The sequence below is a fragment of the Trachypithecus francoisi genome, unplaced genomic scaffold, assembly GCF_009764315.1.
Source record: "Trachypithecus francoisi isolate TF-2019V2 unplaced genomic scaffold, Tfra_2.0 Lachesis_group5, whole genome shotgun sequence".
Taxonomy (NCBI): domain Eukaryota; kingdom Metazoa; phylum Chordata; class Mammalia; order Primates; family Cercopithecidae; genus Trachypithecus; species Trachypithecus francoisi.
The window spans coordinates 53,551,825-53,576,581 of NW_022681470.1; the positions used below are offsets into that span (position 1 = coordinate 53,551,825).

Genomic DNA, 24,757 nt, shown 5'->3' on the forward strand with positions numbered 1-24,757 from the left:
AGGGCAGAAAAGCTGGAAATTCAAAAAGTAAGAGCACATTTCCCCCTCCAAAGGAACACAGCTCATCGCCAGCAACGTATCAAAGCTGGACAGAGAATGACTTTGATGAGATGAGAGAAGAAGGCTTCAGTCCATCAAACTTCTCAGAGCTAAAGGAGGAATTACGTACCCAGTGCAAAGAAACTAAAAATCTTGAAAAAAGAGTGGAAAAATTGATAACTAGAATAATTAATGCAGAGAAGGTCATAAACCAAATGACAGAGATGAAAACCATGACACGAGAAATACGTGACAAATTCACAAGCTTCAGTAACCGACTCAATCAACTGGAAGAAAGAGTATCAGCAATTGAGGATCAAATGAATGAAATGAAGCAAGAAGAGAAACCTGAAGAAAAAAGAAGACAAAGAAATGAACAAAGCCTGCAAGAAGTATGGGATTATGTAAAAAGACCAAATCTACGTCTGATTGGGGTGCTTGAAAGTGAGGGGGAAAAGGGAACCAAGTTGGAAAACACTCTTCAGGATATCATCCAGGAGAACTTCCCCAACCTAGTAGGGCAGGCCAACATTCAAATTCAGGAAATACAGAGAACGCCACAAAGATACTCCTCGAGAAGAGCAACTCCAAGACACATAATTGCCAGATTCACCAAAGTTGAAATGAAGGACAAAATCTTAAGGGCAGCCAGAGAGAAAGGTCGGGTTACCCACAAAGGGAAGCCCATCAGACTAACAGCAGATCTCTCAGCAGAAACTCTACAAGCCAGAAGAGAGTGGGGGCCAATATTCAACAATCTTAAAGAAAAGAATTTTCAACCAAGAATTTCATATCCAGCCAAACTAAGCTTCATAAGTGAAGGAGAAATAAAATCCTTTATAGATAAGCAAATGCTTAGAGATTTTGTCACCACCAGGCCTGCCTTACAGGAGACCCTGAAGGAAGCCCTAAACATGGAAAGGAACAACCGGTACCAGCCATTGCAAAAACATGCCAAAATGTAAAGACCATCGATGCTAGGAAGAAACGGCATCATCTAACGAGCAAAATAACCAGTTAGTATCATAATGGCAGCATCAAGTTCACACATAACAATATTAACCTTAAATGTAAATGGACTAAATGCTCCAATTAAAAGACACAGACTGGCAAACTGGATAAAGAGTCAAGACCCATCAGTCTGCTGTATTCAGGAGACCCATCTCACATGCAGAGACATACATAGGCTCAAAATAAAGCGATGGAGGATGATCTACCAAGTAAATGGAGAACAAAAAAAAACAGGTGTTGCAATCCTAGTCTCTGATAAAACAGACTTTAAACCATCAAAGACTAAAAGAGACAAAGAAGGCCATTACATAATGGCAAAGGGATCAATTCAACAGGAAGAGCTAGCTATCCTAAATATATATGCACCCAACACAGGAGCACCCAGATTCATAAAGCAAGTCCTTAGAGACTTACAAAGAGACTTAGACTCCCACACAATAATAATGGGAGACTTCAACACCCCACTATCAACATTAGACAGATCAATGAGAGAGAAAGTCAACAGGGATATCCAGGAATTGAACTCATCTCTGCAGCAAGCAGACCTAATAGACATCTACAGAACACTCCACCCCAAAGCAACAGAAGATACATTCTTCTCAGCACCACATCACACTTATTCCAAAATTGACCACATAATTGGAAGTAAAGCACTCCTCAGCAAATGTAAAACAAGAGAAATTATAACAAACTGTCTCTCAGACCACAGTGCAATTAAACTAGAACTCAGGATTAAGAAATTCAATCAAAACCGCTCAACTACATGGAAACTGAATAACTTGCTCCTGAATGACTACTGGGTACATAACAAAATGAAGGCAGAAATAAAGATGTTCTTTGAAACCAATGAGAACAAAGATACAACACACCAGAATCTCTGGCACACATTTAAAGCAGTGTGTAGAGGGAAATTTATAGCACTAAATGCCCACAAGAGAAAGCTGGAAAGATCTAAAATTGACAATCTAACATCACAATTAAAAGAACTAGAGAAGCAAGAGCAAACACATTCAAAAGCTAACAGAAGGCAAGAAATAACTAAGATCAGAGCAGAACTGAAAGAGATAGAGATACAAAAAACCCTCCAAAAAATCAAAGAATCCAGGAGTTGGTTTTTGAAAAGATCAACAAAATTGACAGACTGCTAGCAAGACTAATAAAGAAGAAAAGAGAGAAGAATCAAATAGATGCAATAAAAAATGATAAAGGGGATATCACCACCAACCCCACAGAAATACAAACTACCATCAGAGAATACTATAAACACCTCTATGCAAATCAACTAGAAAATCTAGAAGAAATGGATAATTTCCTGGACACTTCTTACACTCTCTCAAGACTAAACCAGGAAGAAGCTGAATCCCTGAATAGACCAATAGCAGGCTCTGAAATTGAGGGAATAATTAATAGCCTACCCACCAAAAAAGTCCAGGACCAGATGGATTCACAGCTGAATTCTACCAGAGGTACAAGGAGGAGCTGGAACCATTCCTTCTGAAACTATTCCAATCAATAGAAAAAGAGGGAATCCTCCCTAACTCATTTTATGAGGCCAATATCATCCTGATACCAAAGCCTGGTAGAGACACAACAAAAAAAGAGAATTTTAGACCCATATCCCTGATGAACATCGATGCAAAAATCCTCAATAAAATACTGGCAAACCGGATCCAGCAGCACATCAAAAAGCTTATCCACCATGATCAAGTGGGCTTCATCCCTGGGATGTGAGGCTGGTTCAACATATGCAAATCAATAAATGTAATCCAGCATATAAACAGAACCAAAGACAAGAACCACATGATTATCTCAATAGATACAGAAAAGGCCTTTGACAAAATTCAACAGCCCTTCATGCTAAAAACGCTCAATAAATTCGGTATTGATGGAATGTATCTCAAAATAATAAGAGCTATTTATGACAAACCCACAGCTAATATCATACTGAAGGGGCAAAAACTGGAAAAATTCCCTTTGAAAACTGGCACAAGACAGGGATGCCCTCTCTCACCACTCCTATTCAACACAGTGTTGGAAGTTCTGGCTAGGGCAATCAGGCAAGAGAAAGAAATAAAGGGTATTCAATTAGGAAAAGAAGAAGTCAAATTGTCCCTGTTTGCAGATGACATGATTGTATATCTAGAAAACCCCATTGTGTCAGCCCAAAATCTCCTTAAGCTGATAAGAAACTTCAGCAAAATCTCAGGATACAAAATTAATGTGCCAAAATTACAGGCATTCTTATACACCAGTAACAGTCATACAGATAGCCGAATCATGAAGGAACTTCCATTCACAATAGCTTCAAAGAGAATAAAATACCTAGGAATCCAACTTACAAGGGATGTCAAGGACCTCTTCAAGGAGAACTACAAACCACTGCTCAGGGAAATAAAAGAGGACACAAACAAACGGAGGAACATACCATGCTCATGGATAGGAAGAATCAATATCGTGAAAATGGCCATACTGCCCAAGGTTATTTATAGATTCAATGCCATCCCCATCAAGCTACCAATGAGTTTCTTCACAGAATTGGAAAAAACTGCTTTAAAGTTCATATGGAACCAAAAAAGAGCCCGCATTGCCAAGACAATCCTAAGTCATAAGAACAAAGCTGGAGGCATCAGGCTACCTGACTTCAAACTATACTACAAGGCTTCAGTAACCAAAACAGCATGGTACTGCTACCGAAACAGAGGTATAGACCAATGGAACAGAACAGTGTCCTCAGAAATAATACCACACATCTATAGTCATCTGATCTTTGACAAACCTGAGAGAAACAAGAAATGGGGAAAGGATTCCCTATTTAATAAATGGTGCTGGGAAAATTGACTAGTCATAAGTGGAAAGCTGAAACTGGATCCTTTCCTTACTCCTTATACAAAAATTAATTCAACATGGATTAGAGACTTAAATGTTAGACCTAAAACCATAAAAACCCTATAAGAAAACCTAGGTAATACCATTCAGGACATAGGCATGGGCAAGGACTTCATGTCTAAAACACCAAAAGCAAAGGCAGCAAAAGCCAAAATTGACAAATTGGATCTAATTAAACTAAATAACTTCTGCACAGCAAAAGAAACTACCATCAGAGTGAACAGACAACCCACAGAATGGGAGAAAATTTTTGCAATCTACTCATCAGATAAAGGGGTAATATCCAGAACCTACAAAGAACTCAAACAAATTTACAAGAAAAAAACAAGCAACCCCATCAAAAAGTGGGCAAAGGATAGGAACAGACATTTCTCAAAAGAAGACATTCATACAGCCAACAGACACATGAAAAAATGCTCATCATCACTTACCATCAGAGAAATGCAAATCAAAACCACAATGAGATATCATCTCATACCAGTTAGAATGGCAATCATTAAAAAGTCAGGAAACAACAGGTGCTGGAGAGGATGTGGAGAAATAGGAACACTTTTACACTGTTGGTGGGATTGTAAACGAGTTCAACCATTATGGATAACAGTATGGCGATTCCTCAAGGATCTAGAACTAGAAGTACCATATGACCCAGCCATCCCATTACTGGGTATATACCCAAAGGATTATAAATCATGCTGCTATAAAGACACATGCACATGTATGTTTATTGCTGCACTATTCACAATAGCATAGACGTGGAATCAATCCAAATGTCCATCAGTGACAGACTGGATTAAGAAAATGTGGCACATATACACCATTGAATACTATGCAGCCATAAAAAAGGATGAGTTTGTGTCCTTTGTAGGGACATGGATGCAGCTGGAAACCATCATTCTCAGCAAACTATCGCAAGAACTGAAAACCAAACACCGCATGTTCTCACTCATAGGTGGGAACTGAACAGTGAGATCACTTGGACTGGGGAAGGGGAACATCACATACCGGGGCCTATCATGGGGAGTGGGGAGGGGGTAGGGATTGCATTGGGAGTTTCACCTGATGTAAATGACGAGTTGATGGGTGCTGACGAGCTGATGGGTGCAGCACACCAACATGGCACAAGTATACATATGTAACAAACCTGCACGTTATGCACATGTACCCTAGAACTTAAAGTATAATAATAATAAAATAAAATTTTTTAAAAAGTATAATAAAAATAAAAATCATTTTTCTTATTATATATATTTTATTTTAAAGCATTTTGTTGACATTTAAAAATATATTTTCATGTTTGACAATATGCTGTTCTGCTGTATTTATACTATAATGATAACCACAGTCAAATTAATTAGCACATTCTTCATCATCTATGCTTACCATTGGGTGCAGGTGGGTGTGTGCGTATGTGTGTGTGTGTTTGTGGTGAGGACATTTAGAATCTGCTTTCTTACCAATTTTCAAATAAACAAAATAATAATATTAGCTATAAATATCACTAGATCTCTGTGTTTGATTCCAAGTTCTTATTCATATTACAGCAGAAAGTTTGTACCCTTTGACCAATATCTTAATCAAACAAAAGCAGCAATGATAAGTTCTAAAATGCAGGGATCCTAAAATGACAATTGATGCAATGAATCTTTGATAATACACCTTTAATTCTCAGACATTAAACATAGAACCTCATTTTCACATCGAGTACCATTTTAATTTTATTTAAATCAATATGATGTTTTTACATAGTCAATTTGGATAGTGTTTTGAGAAATAATTCCTCAACCATCCTGACTACTTGAAAACCTGAAAGTCTATGAAGATTTGCATACTACTTAATGTTTTATGTTTACTGTTTTCTATTTTCAGATGCGTGTGTAATATCCCCAGAAATTATGGAAAAATATAACATAACATTTAAATGGACAGCCAAAAAGAAACTTTATTCGAGAACAGGTGAATCAGTTGAATTTGTGTGTAGATCTGGATATCATCTTTCACCAGACTCTCACGCATTGCGAACAACATGTCAGGATGGGAAACTGGAGTATCCAACTTGTGTAAAAAATTATTATCGATCATAAAATGCACACCTTTATTCAGAACTTTAGTATTAAATCAGTTCTCAATTTCATTTTTTAAGTATTGTTTTACTCCTTTTTATTCATTAGTGCATTTTCGGGTTAATTTGTGTAAATGTAATTATAATCTGAGACCGGTGGCTCTCTTCTTTAAAGCACCATATTAAAACTTAGAAAACTAACCGTTGTGTCTAGTTCATAAAATTGTTGTGGCAAGAAATTAGATGCAATTTTTCAGACTTTATTTCTGTTCCTCACTCTTAAATCTCTCAAAGTTTCCTTCATAGCTTCTGAGGCTCATTATTTTACAGTAAATGGAAAATATATCATTGTCTCTGATTTCCAAATTATATCACTTTCCAAAGAGGTAAAAACCAAGTCAAGTCTCTACTCATGTTGGTAATAAGATAAAAGTAATTACTATTTATCAATACATAAATGCACCAAAAGTGAATATCAATACATAAATGCACCAAAACTGATGAAATGTAGATGCTTCTATAAGATGCCAATCTAGCACACATAATAATGCAAACTAATCATAAAGAGGAATTAAAATGTAATTGGGTATATGAATATTACTACAAAAACATACAAAAAATAAAAATATAGTGTCAGTTATAACACACTTGCACACACTCACCTACAAACACAGAAACACAATACTTTTGCCCTGAATTAATGTTTGTAGATAAAGTATTTCCAGTAAATTTAAAACTGTAGATAAATGTGTATGTGTGTATATATATATGTGTGTGTGTGTGTGTGTTTAGAGATAGTAGGGGTAAAAGTTATGGTTTAATTCCTTTGTATATATCAGCATTCTCTGAATTTTCTACCTTTAACATATATTAGTTTTGAAACAAAAGCACAATTTATTTTAAAATAGGCCGGGCGCGGTGGCTCAAGCCTGTAATCCCAGCACTTTGGGAGGCCGAGACGGGCGGATCACGAGGTCAGGAGATCGAGACCATCCTGGCTAACATGGTGAAACCCCGTCTCTACTAAAAATACAAAAAACTAGCCGGGCGAGGTGGCGGGCGCCTGTAGTCCCAGCTACTCGGGAGGCTGAGGCAGGAGAATGGCATGAACCCGGGAGGCGGAGCTTGCAGTGAGCCGAGATTGCGCCACTGCACTCCAGTCTGGGCGACAGAGCGAGACTCTGCCTCAAAAAAAAAAAAAATAAAATAAATAAAAAAAATAAAATAAAATAATGAGTCTAACAAGCAAGGCTGTGCATGTTGAGAATAATAAAGATGTCATCAGTAATGATGTTAACATCAAATAGCCTCAACTATTTTTGGAGTAGAAGAGTTTTGAGTTTTAGAAATTTCAACAGTAAGATTCTGAAATGTAGTTTTTATATTCATTCATTTTAATCAGCACCAGTTAGGTAAAATCATTTTTGACTAGGAACATTTTAAACTCATAAAAGAGGTGAAGCCATTATGTGAACAGTAAAGATATCAAAAATACAACACAAATATGATTTAATGCTAATTAAAAAGACTAATCCAATCTCTGAGGGTGGAATCCTCATGACCTAATCACCTAAAAAGGACTGACTTTCTGATGCTATCACCATAGTGATGAGAATGTAACACACAAATTTTGAAGGGGCACTACTATGCAGATCATAGCACAGCATAGGGATAAACAAATAGGTTCCAAGTAAATGGAAACCACAAGAAAGCAGGGTGGCTATACTAACATTAACTAAAATTGAACTTTAAGTCAAACCTGTAAAAAGAAACAAGGAAGGTCATTATAGAGCAATAAAGGAGTCAATTCACAAATAGATTATAACTATTGCAAGTATATACTCACTCAACATGGGAGCGATGAAACCTATAAAGCCATCATTAATACATCTAAAGGAAGAAATAGACAACAATGAAATAATAGTAGGGGACTTCAATACCCCACATTCAACAATGGATAGACAGTCTATACAGAAATCAATAAAAAATTGGACTTGAACTATATGTTAGAACAAATGGACCTATGAGACCTACATAGAACATTCCATTTGACAACAGTAGAATAAACATTCTTCTCAAGTACACAAGGTATAGTCTCCAATATAGATCTTATGTTGGGCCACAAAACAAGTCTTAAACATTTTTAAAAAGATTGAAATTACATACAAATTTTTTAAGCTTTGTGATATGAAACTAGAAAACCACAGCAGAAGAAATGTTAGGAAATTCACAAATACATGGAAATTAAACAACATGATCCTGAACAACCAATAGAGCAATGAATAAATTCAAAGGGAAATTTAAAAATATCTCGAGACAAACAAAAATGGAAAAGCAACATACTAAAAAACATATGGTATGCAACAAAAGCAGCTTAAAGGGAGGTTTAGAGACATGAATGACTCCATGAAGATCCCAATAAAGCAAGTATCTTTGTGTCTCTGGAAACTAGAAAGTGAAAAAAAAAAAAAATTAACCCAAAGGTGGTGGGAAAAAAAAAAAATAGTAAGGTACAGAACAGGAAAAAAAAAAAAAAAAAAAAAGACTTGAAAAATAATAGTGAGGATCTACAAAACTTGAAGTTGGCTTTTGAAAACATAAATGAGATTGACAAAACTTTAGCTGAACTAAAACAAAGAGAAGGAACAAATAAATAAACTTATAAATGAAAGAGGAAACATTGTAACTGATAACACAGAAATACCAAAAACCGGAAGAGACCACGATGAACAGTTAGATGCCAACAATAACTGTTGGATAACCTGGTGGAAACAGACACATTCGTAGCCACCTACAACCCACTAAGATTACTGAAACATAAAGAAATACAAAATTAATACAGAACAGTAATGAGTAAGATAAATGAACAAGTAATAAAAAGTCTCTCATCAAGAAAAAAAGAGAAAAAAGCTAGTGGCTTCATGATGATGGAATCCTAGCAAACATTTAAAGAATCGATGCTAATCCTTCTCAAATTCTGTCAAGAAATTTAAGAGTGAATTCTCAGTTTTATTATATGAGGTTGAAATCACACTGACACCAAAGCCACACCTGAACACTACAAAAAAGTTATAGGTCAATATTCTTCACGAATATAGAGACAAAAATGCTCAACAAAACACTTGCAAAGTGAACACAACACACTAAAAGAATCATTCACCATAATGAAAGGGAGTGTATATCTGGGATGTAAAGATAGTACACATACACCAATCAATGACTGTTCCACACCAAACTAAAAGAATGAAAAACAGTAGTGGTATATTCATCTCAATAGATACAGAAAAGGCATTTAACAAAAATCAACAACCTTTCATGATAAAAAGTCTCAATAAATTAGGCAGAAAAGAAATTATCCCAAGACAATAAAGGCTATATATCACAAGCTCACTATATATCACAAGCTCACATTTAAAATTATACTCAAGTGAAAAGTTGAAACATTTTTCTCTATGACCAGAGAAAAAAGAAAAAAAAAAAAAAAGAGGCTCACTCTCACCACTTCTGTTCAACATAGTGCTGGAAATTCTGGCTAGAGCTATTAGGCCTGGAAATTGGATAAGAAGACAGTTGTCTCTGTTTGCAGATGACATGATTTCATTATATATACACAGAAAACAAAAGGACTTCACCAAACCTTACTAAAGCTAATAACCAATTCAGTAAAGTTGCCGTGTACAAAATCTACAGACAGAGCCGGTTCCATTTCTATACACTAACAGCAAACTATTGAAATAAGAAATTGAAAAAAAAATAAAATTTACAATATAATCAAAAATAATAAAATACTTGAGACTAAATCAAAGCAAGGAGATGAGAATCCTGTACTCTGAAAACTAGAAAATATTGATTAAAGAAATTGAAGAATGATTGCCATTCTAACTGGTGTGAGATGATATCTCATTGTGGTTTTGACTTGCATTTCTCTGATGGCAAGTGATGATGAGCAATTTTTCAGGTGTCTGATGGCTGTATGAATGTCTTCTTTTGAGAAATGTCTGTTCATATCCTTTGCCCACTTTTTGATGGGGTTGTTTTTTTCTTGTAAATTTGTTTGAGTTCTTTGTAGGTTCTGGATATTAGCCCTTTGTCAGATGAGTAGATTGCAAAAATTTTCTCTCATTCTGTAGGTTGCCTGTTCACTCTGATGGTAGTTTCTTTTGCTGTGCAGAAGTTCTTTAGTTTAATTAGATCCCATTTGTCAATTTTGGCTTTTGCTGCCTTTGCTTTTGGTGTTTTAGACATGAAGTCCTTGCCCATGCCTATGTCCTGAATGGTATTCCCTAGGTTTTCTTCTAGGGTTTTTATGGTTTTAGGTCTAACATTTAAGTCTCTAATCCATGTTGAATTAATTTTTGTATAAGGAGTAAGGAAAGGATCCAGTTTCAGCTTTCTACTTATGGCTAGCCAATTTTCCCAGCACCATTTATTAAATAGGGAATCCTTTCCCCATTTCTTGTTTTTCTCAGGTTTATCAAAAATCAGATGGCTGTAGATGTGTGGTATTATTTCTGAGGACTCCGTTCTGTTCCATTGTCTATATCTCTGTTTTGGTACCAGTACCATGCTGTTTTGGCTGGAGACGATGTGGAGAAATAGGAACACTTTTACACTGTTGGTGGGATTGTAAACTAGTTCAGCCATTATGGAAAACAGTATGGCGATTCCTCAAGGATCTAGAACTAGAAGTACCATATGACTCAGCCATCCCATTACTGGATATATATCCAAAGGATTATAAATCATGCTGCTATAAAGGCACATGCACATGTATGTTTATTGCGGCACTATTCACAATAGCAAAGACTTGGAATCAACCCAAATGTCCATCAGTGACAGACTGGATTAAGAAAATGTGGCACGGCCGGGCGCGGTGGCTCAAGCCTGTAATCCCAGCACTTTGGGAGGCCGAGACGGGCGGATCACGAGGTCAGGAGATCGAGACCATCCTGGCTAACACAGTGAAACCCCGTCTCTACTAAAAAATACAAAAAACTAGCCGGGCGTGGTGGCGGGCGCCTGTAGTCCCAGCTACTCGGGAGGCTGAGGCAGGAGAATGGCATAAACCCGGGAGGCGGAGCTTGCAGTGAGCTGAGATCCGGCCACTGCACTCCAGCCTGGGCGGCTGAGCGAGACTCCGTCTCAAAAAAAAAAAAAAAAAAAGAAAATGTGGCACATATACACCACGGAATACTATGCAGTCATAAAAAAGGATGAGTTCGTGTCCTTTGTAGGGACATGGATGCAGCTGGAAACCATCATTCTCAGCAAACTATCGCAAGAACTGAAAACCAAACACCGCATGTTCTCACTCATAGGTGGGAACTGAGCAATGAGATCACTTGGACTCAGGAAGGGGAACAACACACACTGAGGCCTATCACGAGGAGGGGGGAGGGGGGAGGGATTGCATTGGGAGTTTCACCTGATGTAAATGACGAGTTGATGGGTGCTGACGAGTTGATGGTTGCAGCACACCAGCATGGCACAAGTATACATATGTAACCAACCTGCATGTTATGCATATGTACCCTAGAACTTAAAGTATAATAAATAAAAATAAAAATAACTTTTTATAAGAAGGGTAAAAAAAAAAAAGAAATTGAAGAAAACACAAATAAATGAAAAGATGTCCTGTCTTCAAGTATAGAAAGAATCAATATTATAAAATTGTTTTCAATACTTAAACCTCTAGATTCCATGCAATATTGTCAATACTCTAAACACATCTTTCACAGAAACAGAAAAAAAAATTAAATTCATATAGAACAAGAGACACCAAATAGCTAAAGCAGCCTTACAAGAGAAAAAATCTAGAGACAGCACACTATCATGCTCTCTGGTTTCAAATTACACTACAAATCTATAATAATCAGAACTGTTTAGTCCTGACACAAAAAAGATACATAGACAGAATTAAAGGCTCCTAAACAAAATTATGCCTATATAAAGGCACTTGAAAATATTCATGGAAAATTGAATTAAAATAAGAAAATGTTTAAAATACACTTTATTTCTTAACATAAGCTCCATCAAGTTCAACACACTTTTGTAAACAGTGATACAAGCCATTTAGTCCATCCCTAAAAAATCGATAGTTCTAGGAAAATAGCCATCCATGTTAAGCAGTCTTTTTTAAGTAATTAACTGAAACCATGGGTACCCTTTGTAAGATTTTTAAAAATTAGGCAGAAGAAAGAAGTCAGGAGAAGGCAAACCAGGACTGTAATATAGGAATGCTCAATGATTTCCCATAGAAATCCTCACAACATTGTTTTTGTTTGATGAGAGGAATGGGCAGGAGCATTGTTCTGGTGGAGGAGGACTCTCTGATGAAGTTTTCCTGGGCATTTTTCTGCTAAAGCTTTGAAAACTTTCTCAAAACATTCTCTTAAAAGTGTATGTTACTCTTTGGCCTTCTAGAAACTCAACTAGTAAAATACTTGGCCATCTCACAGACTGTTGCCGTGATGTTTTCCCCTGACTGCTCTGCTTTTGTTTTCATTGGACCACTTCCACCTTTGGTGTGCCATTGCTTCGGTTATGCTTGGTATTCAGGATCATACTGATAAACCCATGCTTCAGCTCTAGTTACAAATCATTGAAGAAATGTTTCAGGTTCTTGTTCCCACTTGTTTGATACACTTTCCATTAAAAACTGTTCTCTTGTTGGGTGGGTGCTGTGACTCATGCCTGTAATCCCAGCACTTTGGGAGGTCGAAGTGGGTGGATCACCAGGTCAGGAGATCGAGACCATCCTGGCTATTAGGGTGAAAGCTTGTCTCCACTAAAAATAAAAAAATTATCTGGGCGAGGTAGAGGGTGCCTGAAGTCCCAGCTATGGAAGAGACTGAGGGAGGAGAATGGTGGGAACCCAGGAGCCAGAGCTTCCAGTGAACTGAGATTGCCCCCACAGCACTCCAGCCTGGGCAACCAAGGGAGATTCCGTTTCAAAAAAAAAAAAAAATCCCACTATTCTCTTGTCTACTACACTTCATCTGGGTTCAATGGTCTTGGCTCATCAAGCTACATAAACTAACAAGCAAAATAACCAGCTAACATCATAATGACAGGATCAAATTCACACATAACCATATTAACCTTAAATATAAATGGGCTAAATGCTCCAATTAAAAGACACAGACTGGCAAATTGGATAAAGAGTCAAGACCCATCAGTTTGCTGTATTCAGGAGACCCATCTCATGTGCAGAGACACACATAGGCTCAAAATGAAGGGATGGAAGAAGATCTACCAAGCAAATGGAAAACAAAAAAAAGCAAGGGTTGCAATCCTAGTCTCTCATAAAACAGACTTTAAACCATCAAAGATCAAAAGAGACAAGGCCATTACATAATGGTAAAGGGATCAATTCATCAGGAAGGGCGAACTCTTCTAAATATATATGCACCCAATACAGGAACACCCAGATTCATAAAGCGAGTCCTTAGAGACTTACAAATAGACTTAGACTCCAATACAATAATAAGGGGAGACTTTAACACCCTATTGTCCACATTAGACAGGTCAATGAGACAGAAAGTTAACAAGGATATACAGGAATTGAACTCAACTCTGCACCAAGTGGACCTAATAGACATCTACAGAACTCTCCACCCCAAAGCAACAGAATATACATTCTTCTCAGCACCACATCACACTTATTCCAAAATTGACCACATAGTTGGAAGTAAAGCACTCCTCCGCAAATGTAAAACAACAGAAATTATAACAAACTGTCTCACAGACCACAGGGCAATCAAACTAGAGCTCAGGACTAAGAAACTCACTCAAAACCACTCAACTACATGGAAACTGAACAACCTGCTCCTGAATGACTACTGGATACATAAAGAAATGAAGGCAAAAAAAAAGATGTTCTTTGAAACCAGTGAGAACAAAGATACAACATACCAGAATCTCCGGGACACATTCAAAGCAGTGTGTAGACGGAAATTTATAGCACTAAATGCCCACAAGAGAAAGCAGGAAAGATCCAAAATTGACACTCTAACATCACAATTAAAAGAACTAGAGAAGCAAGAGCAAACACATTCAGAAGCTAGCAGAAGGCAAGAAATAACTAAGATCAGAGCAGAACTGAAGGAGATAAAGACACAAATAACCCTCCAAAAAATCAATGAATCCAGGAGCTGATTTTTTGAATAGATCAACAAAATTGATAGACTGCTACCAAGACTAATAAAGAAGAGAAAATAATCAAATAGAGGCAATAAAAAATGATAAAGGGGATATCACCACCAACCCCACAGAAATACAAACTACCATCAGACAATACTATAAACACTTCTACTCAAATGAACTAGTAAACTTAGAAGAAATGGATAATTTCCTGGACACTTACACTCTCCCAAGACTAAACCAGGAAGAAGTTGAATCCCTGAATAGACCAATAGCAGGCTCTGAAATTGAGGCAATAATTAATAGCCTACCAACCAAAAAAAGTCCAGAACCAGATGGATTCACACCTGAATTCTACCAGAGGTACAAGGAGGAGTTGATACCATTCATTCTGAAATTATTGCAATCAATAGAAAAAGAGGGAATCCTGCCTAACTCATTTTATGAGGACAACATCATCCTGACACCAAAGCCTGACAGAGATACCACAAAAAAAGAGAATTTTAGACCCATATCCCTGATGAATATCAATGCAAAAATCCTCAATAAAGTACTGGCAAACCAATTCCAGCAGCACATCAAAAATCTTCTCCACCATGATCAAGTGGGCTTCATCCCTGGGATGTGAGGCTGGTTCAACATATGCAAATCAATAAACATAATCCAGCATATAAACAGAACCAAGGACAAAAATCACATGATTATCTCAATAGATGCAGAAAGGGCCTTTGACAAAATTCAACAGCCCTTCATGCTAAAAACTCTCAATAAATTCGATATTGATGGAACGTATCTCAAAATAATAAGAGGCATTTATGACATACCCACAGCCAATATTATACTGAATGGGCAAACACTGGAAGCATTCCCTTTGAAAACTGACACAAGACAGGGATGCCTTCTCCCACCACTCCTATTCAATATAGTATTGGAAGTTCTGGCTAGGGCAATCAGGCAAGAGAAAGAAATAAAGGGTATTCAGTTAGTAAAAGAAGAAGTCAAATTGTCCCTGTTTGCAAATGACATGATTGTATATTTAGAAAACCCCATTGTCTCAGCCCAAAATCTCCTTAAGCTGATAAGCAACTTCAGCAAAGTCTCAGGATACAAAATCAATGTGCAAATATCACATGCATTCTTATACACCAGTAACAGACAAACAGAGAAACAAATCATGAATGAAATCCCATTCACAATAGTTTCAAAGAGAATAAAATACCTAGGAATCCAACTTACAAGGGATGTAAAGGACCTCTTCAAGGAGAATTACAAACCACGGCTCAGTGAAATAAAGAGGACACAAATAAACACACAAGAACATACCATGCTAATGGATAGGAAGAATCAATGTTGTGAAAATGGCCATACTGCCCAAGGTTATTTATAGATTCAATGCCATCCCCATTAAGCTGCCAATGACTTTCTTCACAGAATTGGAAAAAACTGCTTTAAAGTTCTTATGGAACCAAAAAAGAGCCCGCATTGCCAAGACAATCCTAAGCCAAAAGAACAAAGCTGGAGGCATCACTCTACCTGACTTCAAACTATACTACAAGGCTACAGTAACCAAAACAGCATTTTACTGGTACCAAAACAGAGATATAGACCAATGGAACAGAACAGAGTCCTCAGAAATAATACCACACATCTACAGCCATCTGATCTTTGACAAACCTGACAAAAACAAGAAATGGGGAAAGGATTCCCTATTTAATAAATGGTACTGGGAAAATTGGCTAGCCATAAGTAGAAAGCTGAAACTGGATCCTTTCCTTACTTCTTAAATGAAAATTAATTCAAAATGGATTAGAGACTTAAATGTTAGACCTAAAACCATAAAAACCCTAGAAGAAAACCTAGGGAATACCATTCAGGACATAGGCATGGGCAAGGACTTCATGTCTAAAACACCAAAAACAATGGCAACAAAAGCCAAAACTGACAAATGGGATCTAATAAAACTAAAGAGCTTCTGCACAGCAAAGGAAACTACCATCAGAGTGAACAGGCAGCCTACAGAATGGGAGAAAATTTTTGCAATCTACTCATCTGACAAAGGGCTAATATCCAGAACCTATAAAGAACTCAAACAAATTTACAAGAAAAAAAAAAAAAAAACATCAAAAAGTGGGCAAAGGATATGAACAGACACTTCTCAATAGAAGACATTCATACTGCCAACAGACACATGAAAAAATGCTCATCATCACTCGTCATCAGAGAAATGCAAATCAAAACCACATTGAGATACCATCTCACACCAGTTAGAATGGCAATCATTAAAAAGTCAGGAAACAACAGGTGCTGGAGAGGATGTGGAGAAATAGGAACACTTTTACACTGTTGGTGGGACTGTAAACTAGTTCAACCATTATGGAAAACTGTATGGCGATTCCTCAAGGATCTAGAATTAGAAATACCATTTGATCCAGACATTCCATTACTGGGGATATACCCAAATGATTACAAATCATGCTGCTACTAAGACACATGCCCACTTATGTTTATTGCAGCACTATTCACAATAGCAAAGACTTGGTATCAACCTGAATGTCCATCAGTGACAGACTGGATTAAGAAAATGTGGCACATATACACCATGGAATACTACGCAGCCATAAAAAAGGATGAGTTCATGTCCTTTGCAGGGACATGGATGTAGCTGGAAACCATCATTCTCAGCAAACTATCACAAGAACAGAAAACCAAATATCGCATGTTCTCACTCATAGGTGGCAATTGAAGAATGAGATCACTTGGACACAAGAAAGGGATCGTCACACCGGGTCCTATTGTGGAGAGGGTGTAGGAGGGAGGGATAGCATTAGGAGCTCTACCTAATGTAAGTGACGAGTTAATGGGTGCAGCACACCAATATGGCACATGTATACATATGTAACAAACCTGCATGTTGTGCACATGTACCCTAGAACTTAAAGTATAATAATAATAAAAAAGAAGAAATTAGGACTACCATTTGATCCAGCAATCTCATTACTCGGTATATGTCAAAAAGAAAATAAATTATTATACCAAAAGACACACATGCTCATATGTTCATTGCAGCAATACTCATAATAGCAAAGATATTGAATCAACCTAACTACCCATCATTAACAGTGAATTAGATTATTTAAAATGTGGTACACATACACAATGGAATACTGTGAAGCCATAAAAAAGAATGAATTCATGTCCTTTGCAGCAACAAGGATGCAGCTGGAGACCATTGTCCTAAGCATATTAACACAGGAATATTAAACTAAATACCACATACTCTCACTTATAAGTGGGAGCCAAACATTGGGTACTCATGGATATAATTACGGAAACAAATTTGAAAAATTAACTATCAGGTACTATGCACACTACCTGGGTGATGGAATCAATAGTACCCAAACCTCAGCTTCATACAATATGCCCATGAAACAAACCTGTGTATGCACCCCCTGAATCTGAAATAAAAGTTGAAATTATATTTTAAAAATAAATAAATAAATAAATAAAAATAAAAATAGGCAATGTACCTGAATAGATATTTCTCCAAAGAAGATGTACAAATGGCCAACAAGTATTATCAACAATACAAAAAAAAAAAAAAAACCAAGTGTTATCAAACATGGAAAAAACAGGCACACTTGCAAATTGTTGGTGGACATGCAAATTAGTACAGCCATTATGGAAAGTAGCTTACAGCTGGTCAAAAAATGAAAAACACAACATATGATCAATCCAATAATCCCACTATTGAATATATGTACAAAGAAAATGGAATCAGTATGTCAAACGGTTATCTGCATTCCCATGTTCATTACAGCATTATTTATAATAGCCAAAATGTGGAATCAACTTAAGTATCCATTACGGATGAATAGATAAAGAAAATGTAGTCTATATACACAATGTAATACTATTCAGCCTTGACAAAAGGAAATCCTGTATTTTCAAGAACACAGAATAAACATGGAGGACACTAATTTTAGTGAAATAGGACAGAAAAAACCACATGATCGCGCTGATTCGTGGAATCCAAAAAAGCTGGACTCATAGAAATAGTAGAATGGTGATTACCAGGACTGGGGTGGGAATGAGGGTGGAGAGATGTTGGTCAAAAGGTAAAAAATTTCAGTTAGATAGGAGAAATAAATAAAAATATTTGTTGTAAAATATGGTGACTATAGTTAATAATATGCTGTATTCTTGAAAACTACTGAGTGTAGATTTTTAGCAGTCTCACCACACAAAAAAAGAGAAGTATGTGAAGTAAAACATGTATTTATTAGCTTGATTTAGCCATTATATAATGTATACATATTTCAACACAATATGTTTTACATAATAAATATATGCGATTTTATTCACCAATAAAAAATAAATGGAAATGTTTACAAAAATAGAAAATGAGGTACATATACACGGTAGAATAATATACAAACCAAAAAGAAGACAATTCTGTCAATAGTGACAATTCATCCAAAAAATGTGGATGAATCTAGAAGATATTATGCTAACTAAAATAAACTCAACAGAAAGACAAATCCTGCATGATCTTACTGATATGTGGAATCTAAAAAATTCAAATTTATAGAAGATGAGAGTGGAGTGGTGGTTACCAGAGGCTGAAGGGATGGGGGTGGTTCTAGGGAGGTGTTGGTTCAAAGGGTGTAAAGTTTCAGTTAGACTGGAGGAATACATTGTATTATCTATTGCACAGCATGGTGGTCACACTTAATAATAATAACAGCGATAATATTCTATATTTCAATATTGCTGTGAGTAGATATATTTTATTTAATATATTTAAGCCTAGCCTTTCTGACTACTACAGAAAGAGGAGCTAAACAATTGTTGTAAATATGCTTATCTTCCAAAACTAAGTTCACTTCACATTCATGTAACAAATCTAATCTTTGTTTTATTGATTTTAAGATTAACAAAGACCTTATCTAAACACTCTTTACAAATTTTATGTAAATCTAAAATTGTTCCATAAAAATATTTATGTACAAAAAAGATAAAAGTCTGAAGAATGTTTTAGTTTGGGTATTTCACTTTGTATTCACTGAATATTGAAAAAATTAAAATAGTATCAAATAATACATACAGTCATATAACCTCCTACAAATACACTGAGGAACCTACTTACTTCTCTGTGTCATTTTCAATAGTCAAGGTTTTCTGCTATGTTATACTTTAAAAAGTAATTAATGAAGGGACTTACTCTTTTTTCCTAATACCACACTCAACAATATTAGTGGATTCTTTGTGTTCTTCACTAAGGTCCTTGGTCAGTAATTTCTGATTATATTTTATGCAAAAAACTTCGAAAACACCTTGTCCAAAAATTTATCCATTTCTTCCAGGTATACCAATTTATTGGCAAACAATTTTTCCTTATAATTTTTATGATCCTTTATTAATTGATAATAAAGACCTTTATTAATTGATTAATAAAGATATTAATTAATATGACCACTTTATTAATTGTATTAATAATTGATCCGCTCAGGTTTTGGATTTCTTTCTGATTTAATTTTAGTAGGTCTTATGTGTCTAGGAATTTGTCCATTTCTTCTAGATTTTCCAATTTTTTTGGCATGTATTTACACTCAGTGTCCAATAATGATAAATTTCTGCAGTATCAGATATAATGTCTCCTTTTTCATTTCTGATTTAATTTATTTGAATCTCTCTTTTTCTCTTAGTCTAGATAAAAGTTTATCAGTTTGTTTAATATTTCAAAAAACCAACTTTTGTTTCATTGATCTTCGTTTTTTTCCATTTCAATTTCAAGTTTATCTTCTCTGACTTTTATTATTTATTTTCATCCATGAATTTTGGGTTTGGATTGCCCTTCTTTTTCTAGTTATTTAACATGAATCACCAAATTGTTTATTTGAAGTTTTTCCTTTTTTTTGTTTTTGATGTAGTCACTTATAGCTATAAACTTTTCTCTTGGTATGAATTTTGCTATATCCCATAGGTTTTGTGTTTCCATCATCTTTTTTTTTCACAAAATATTTTAATTTCCTTCTTAATTTCTTCAATGATCCACTGGGCATTCATGAGCATATTCTTTAATTTGCATTCATTTGCATAGTTTCAAAAATTCTCCTTCATTATTGATTTCTAGTTTTATTCCATTGTAGTCAGAGAAGATTCTTGTCATTATTTCAACTTTTAAAAATGTTTGAAGACTTACTTTGTGACTGAATATATGATCTGTCCCTGAGACTGATCCATGTGCTGAAGAGAATATTTATTCTACAGTCGCTGAATGAAATGTTCTGAAAATGTACATTGGATCCATTTGGTATATAATGAAGATTGTTGATTTTCTGTCTGGAAGATCTGGACAATGCTAAATGTGGAATATTGAGGTCTCCATCTATTATTGTACTGGGGCCTATCTCTCCCTTTAGCTCTAATAATATTTGTTTTATATATCTTGGTGCACTAGTGTTGGGTGCATATATATTTAAAATTGTCATATCCTACCGTTGAATTGATCTCTTTGTCTTTATATAGTATCCTTTTTCTCTTCTTATAGTTTTGATGTTGAAATCTATTTTGTCTCATGGAAGCACAGTGATTCCTGCTTCTTTTGGGGTTCCATTGACATGGAATATCTTTTTCCATCCCTTTATTTTCAGTCTATATGTGTCTTTATAGGTGAAATGTGTTTCTTATAGGCAACAAAATCAATGGGTCTTGTTTTTTCGTTCTTCAGCCAGTCCTTTGATTGGAAAGTTTAGTCCATTTACCTTCAATGTTATTATTGCAATATTGGTATTTGTTTTCTGTTTTTTTCATGACCTCCTCTTCCTTTTTTCTTTCCCTTTTGTCTTCCTTTAGTGAGGTTGATTATTTATGGTGATACGGTTTAGTTTCTTGCTTTTTACTTATTGTGGCTCCATTATATGTTTTTTGGTTTCAACTTACTGTAAGAATTGGAAATACTTTCTTATAACCTGATTTTTTTTTACCAGAAAACAACTTAACACTGTTTGCATAAACAAACAAGCAAAAAGAAAATTCATAAAAACTCTCCACCTTAATTTTTTCTTCTGCTCTCAAACTTTTTGTTGTTTCTATTTTTATCTTATTGTACCGACTATGTCTTGAAAGGCTGTAGGTATTATTTTTCATTGGTTCATTGTTTAGTCTTTCTACTTAGACTAAGAACAGCTTATACAACCCAGTTGCAGTGTTATAATATTCTGTATTTTTCTATGTACTTACTATTATCAGTGAGTTTTGTGTCTTCAGGTGATTATTTATTGTTCATGAATGTCATTTTCTTTTTGGTTGAAATATTCCCTTTAGCATTTCTTGTAGGACAGCTCTGGTGTAATAAAATCCATCACCTTTTGATTATCAGAGAATGTCTTTATTTCTTCTTTATGTTTGAGGCATATTTTCACCAGATATTCTATTCTAGGAAAAAAGTTTTTTTCTGTCAGCACATTAAATATGTCATGTCACTCCATCTTGACCTGTAAGGTTTCCACTAAAAAGCCTGCTGCCAGATGTATTTGTGCTCCATTGTATGTTATCTGTTTCTTTTTTCTTACTGGTTATAGAAGAGTCCCTTAATCCTTGACCTTAGATAATTTGATTATTAAATGTGTTGAGGTAGTCTTCTTTGGGTTAAATCTCCTTGGTTTTCTGTAACCTTCTTGTACTTGATATGGATATCATTCTCTAGGTTTGGGAAGTTGTTTGTCACTATCCTTTTGAATAAACTTTCCACTCCTGTCTTGTTCCCTACTTCTTTTTTTAAGGTCAATACTCTTAGATTTACCTTTTGCAGGTTATTTTTTACATCCTGTAGGTATACTTCATTGTTTTTAATTCTTTATTTTTTTGTCTCCTCTGACTGTGTATTTTCACATTGCTTGTCTTCCAGCTCAACAATTCTTTCTTCCGCTTGATGTATTCTGCTATTAAAGAATAGCATGTTTAATGTCTTCTTCAGTATTTTCACATAGCTTGTCTTCACGCTCAACAAATCTTTCTTCTGCTTGATCTATTCTACTATTAAAGAATCGCATGTCTAATGTCTCCTTCAATATGTTAATTGCATGTTTCAGCTCCAGAATCTCTGCTTGATTTTTAAAAATTATTTCAATCTCTTTGTTCAATTGGTCTGATAGAATGCAGAACTCCTTCTCTGTGTTATCTTGATTTTCTTCCATTTTCCTCAACAAGACTATTTTGAATTCTTTTTCTGAAAGTTCTCATATCTCAGTTTCTCCACGGTTGTTCCCTATTGCTTTATTTAGTTCATTTGGTGAGGTCATGTGTTCTTGGATGGTGTTAATGCTAGCAGATACTCTTCAGTGTCTGGGCACTGAAGAGTTAGGTATTTACTGTTTTCTTCACTATCTGGGCTTATTTGTAACCATCCTTCTTGGGAAGACTTTCCACATATTTGAAAGGACTTGGGTGTTGTGACCTAAGCTGTATCTGCTTTAGGGGGCACCCCTACCCCAGTAATGCTGTGGTTCTTGCAGACTCCTGGAAGTATGGTATTGATGGTCTTAAACAAGATCTGGGAGAATTCTCTGGGTTACCAGGCAGAGAAACGTGTTCTCTTCTCTTGCTTTCTCACAAAGAATGTCTGTCTCATTGTTCTGAGTCACCTAAATATGAGTATGGAGTGAAAAAATGCCCCCTGTGGCCACTGACACCAGACTGCACTGAGTCAGAGCTGAAGCCAGCCAAAAACTGGGCCTTGGGTTGTCCAAGGTCACCACTCCCTGGTTACTGGCTATGTTCACTGCAGGCCCTGGGCCTCTAAAATCAGCAGGTGGCAAAACAGCCAGGCCAGTGTTTTACCCCTCAGGGTGATAAAGGCCCCGGCCTAGGTTGGTTCAGAGGTTTTATCTGTGAGTCAGGGACCAGAGTCAAAAACCTTAGATGTCTGCCTGATGTTCTATAGTACTGCAACTGGGCTGGCAGTCATATGGCAAGTTAAACTCCTTCTCACTCTTCCCTCCCCTTTCCAAAGGCAGAGGAGCCTCACCTCATGGTCTAACACCACTCCAGGACTCCAGGCCATGACAAGTACTGTCAGACAACTACTAATGTTCCCTTAAGGTTTAGGTGCTCCTAAGTCAGTTTGTACTGAGTGCTGGCTGGCCTAGGATTCACCCTTCTGGCCACTGGGATCTCATCTGGTCCAGGGCATGTCCAGAAATGCATCCAGGAGTCAACTCCTGGAATTAGGGACCCCAGGAGCCCAACTGGTTCTCTACCCCCTGTGCCCATGCTGGTACCTGAAGTCAGCAAGTCTCAGAGGCTCCCCTAAGGCCCTCAATGTAGTACCTAGGTATCACTGCTGGTTATTCAGGGCCCATGGGCTCTTAGTTAGCCTGGATGAATGCTGCCATGACTGCATCATTTCCTTCAGGGCAGTGGGTTCCCTTTTGGCTCAGGTATGTCAAGAAATGTCATCTGGGTGCTTTGGCTTAGAGCAGGCCTCATTACTTTGACTACTGTCCTGTCCTGCTGTGGCTAAGCTGATATCCAAGATGTAAGACAAAGTCTTCCCCACTCTTCCCTCTGCCCTCCTCAAGCAGAAGGAAGGGGTTTCTTCTGGAGCTGTGAACTGTGAAGACTGGGATTAGGGGTTGGGTGATGCCAGCACTCCCTTGGCTGCCCCAGCTGTTGCAGCTGGTGCCTCTGAATATCGCATGTCTTCCCCCAATCCACTGTCTCTGGGCCTAGTTCAGCACTAGGACTCACTTTAAGTGTTGCAGTCATTATGTCCTAGACTGTCTCTCTAGTTTATTTAGAGATACAATGCATAGTAGGTACCCTTAGATGGCAAGATTTGCAGGAACTTGACTTCAGACCCCTGTGATCAACAATTCCATCATGGCTAGGATTGGTTTAAATGTTCCCTCCATGGGCAGGCATTAGGTGAGTTTGGTCTGATTTTCCTTTCTGCTCTAACAGCACAGCACTTTCTTCAATAAGTCACAGTTGCTGTGTTATCCCTCCCTCAGTGCCTAGAGAAAGGCTCTGTATATCATGGCACAGCTGCAAGTGTGGAGATAGGGGAAAGCTTTGGTGGTGCCAGTGATTCAAGACTGTCTTATCTATCTCTTCTGTGCCTCTTTCACGGATATGAAGTTAAAACCAGGTACTATGAGTACTAACCTGTTTTTGTGTTTATTTGTTTGTTTATTTCATGAAGGTGGTGTTTTTTTTTTTTCTGTATAGATAGTTGTTAAATTTGTATCTTGGAAGAGAACAGTTGGTATCACCTTCTTTCCTCCAGCTGGCTCTGCTCTGCCTAATTTGTTGAGAGTATTTATAATGAAGAAATGTCCAATTCTCAAATGCTTTTTCTGCTTCTATTGAAATGATCGTATAGTTTTGTTTATTCTGTTATTGTGATATGCTTCCTTGCATATGTTGCATATGTTGACCCATCTTTGCTTCCTTGAAATGAGTTCCACTTGATTATGCTGAATGATCTTTTAAATGTGCTGTTCAGTTTCCAGGCTAGGCACAGTGTCTCATGCCTGTAATCCCAGCACTTTGGGAAGCTACGAGGAGCCGATCGCTTGAACCCAGGAGTCTGAGACCAGCCCAGGTAACATGGAAAAA

At 36.6% G+C, this 24,757-nt stretch overlaps 1 protein-coding gene across 5 annotated transcripts in view; it reads left to right on the plus strand.

The window, feature by feature from the left end:
• The window catches only part of CFH (complement factor H), a 175,052-nt gene that overhangs the window by 115,676 nt on the left and 34,619 nt on the right, over positions 1 to 24,757 (plus strand). For 2 of the 5 annotated variants that reach the window (XM_033200641.1, XM_033200643.1), the window contains one exon: positions 5,803 to 6,196. The exons of 2 other annotated variants lie outside the window; for them this stretch is intronic. In XM_033200641.1, the coding sequence (XP_033056532.1) occupies positions 5,803 to 6,017 (215 nt within the window). In that variant the 3' untranslated portion in view covers positions 6,018 to 6,196. Of the gene's footprint in view, positions 1 to 4,900; positions 4,905 to 5,590; positions 5,636 to 5,802; positions 6,197 to 24,757 lie in introns of those variants that run through there. One more of the 5 variants, XM_033200642.1, reaches the window with a different exon arrangement.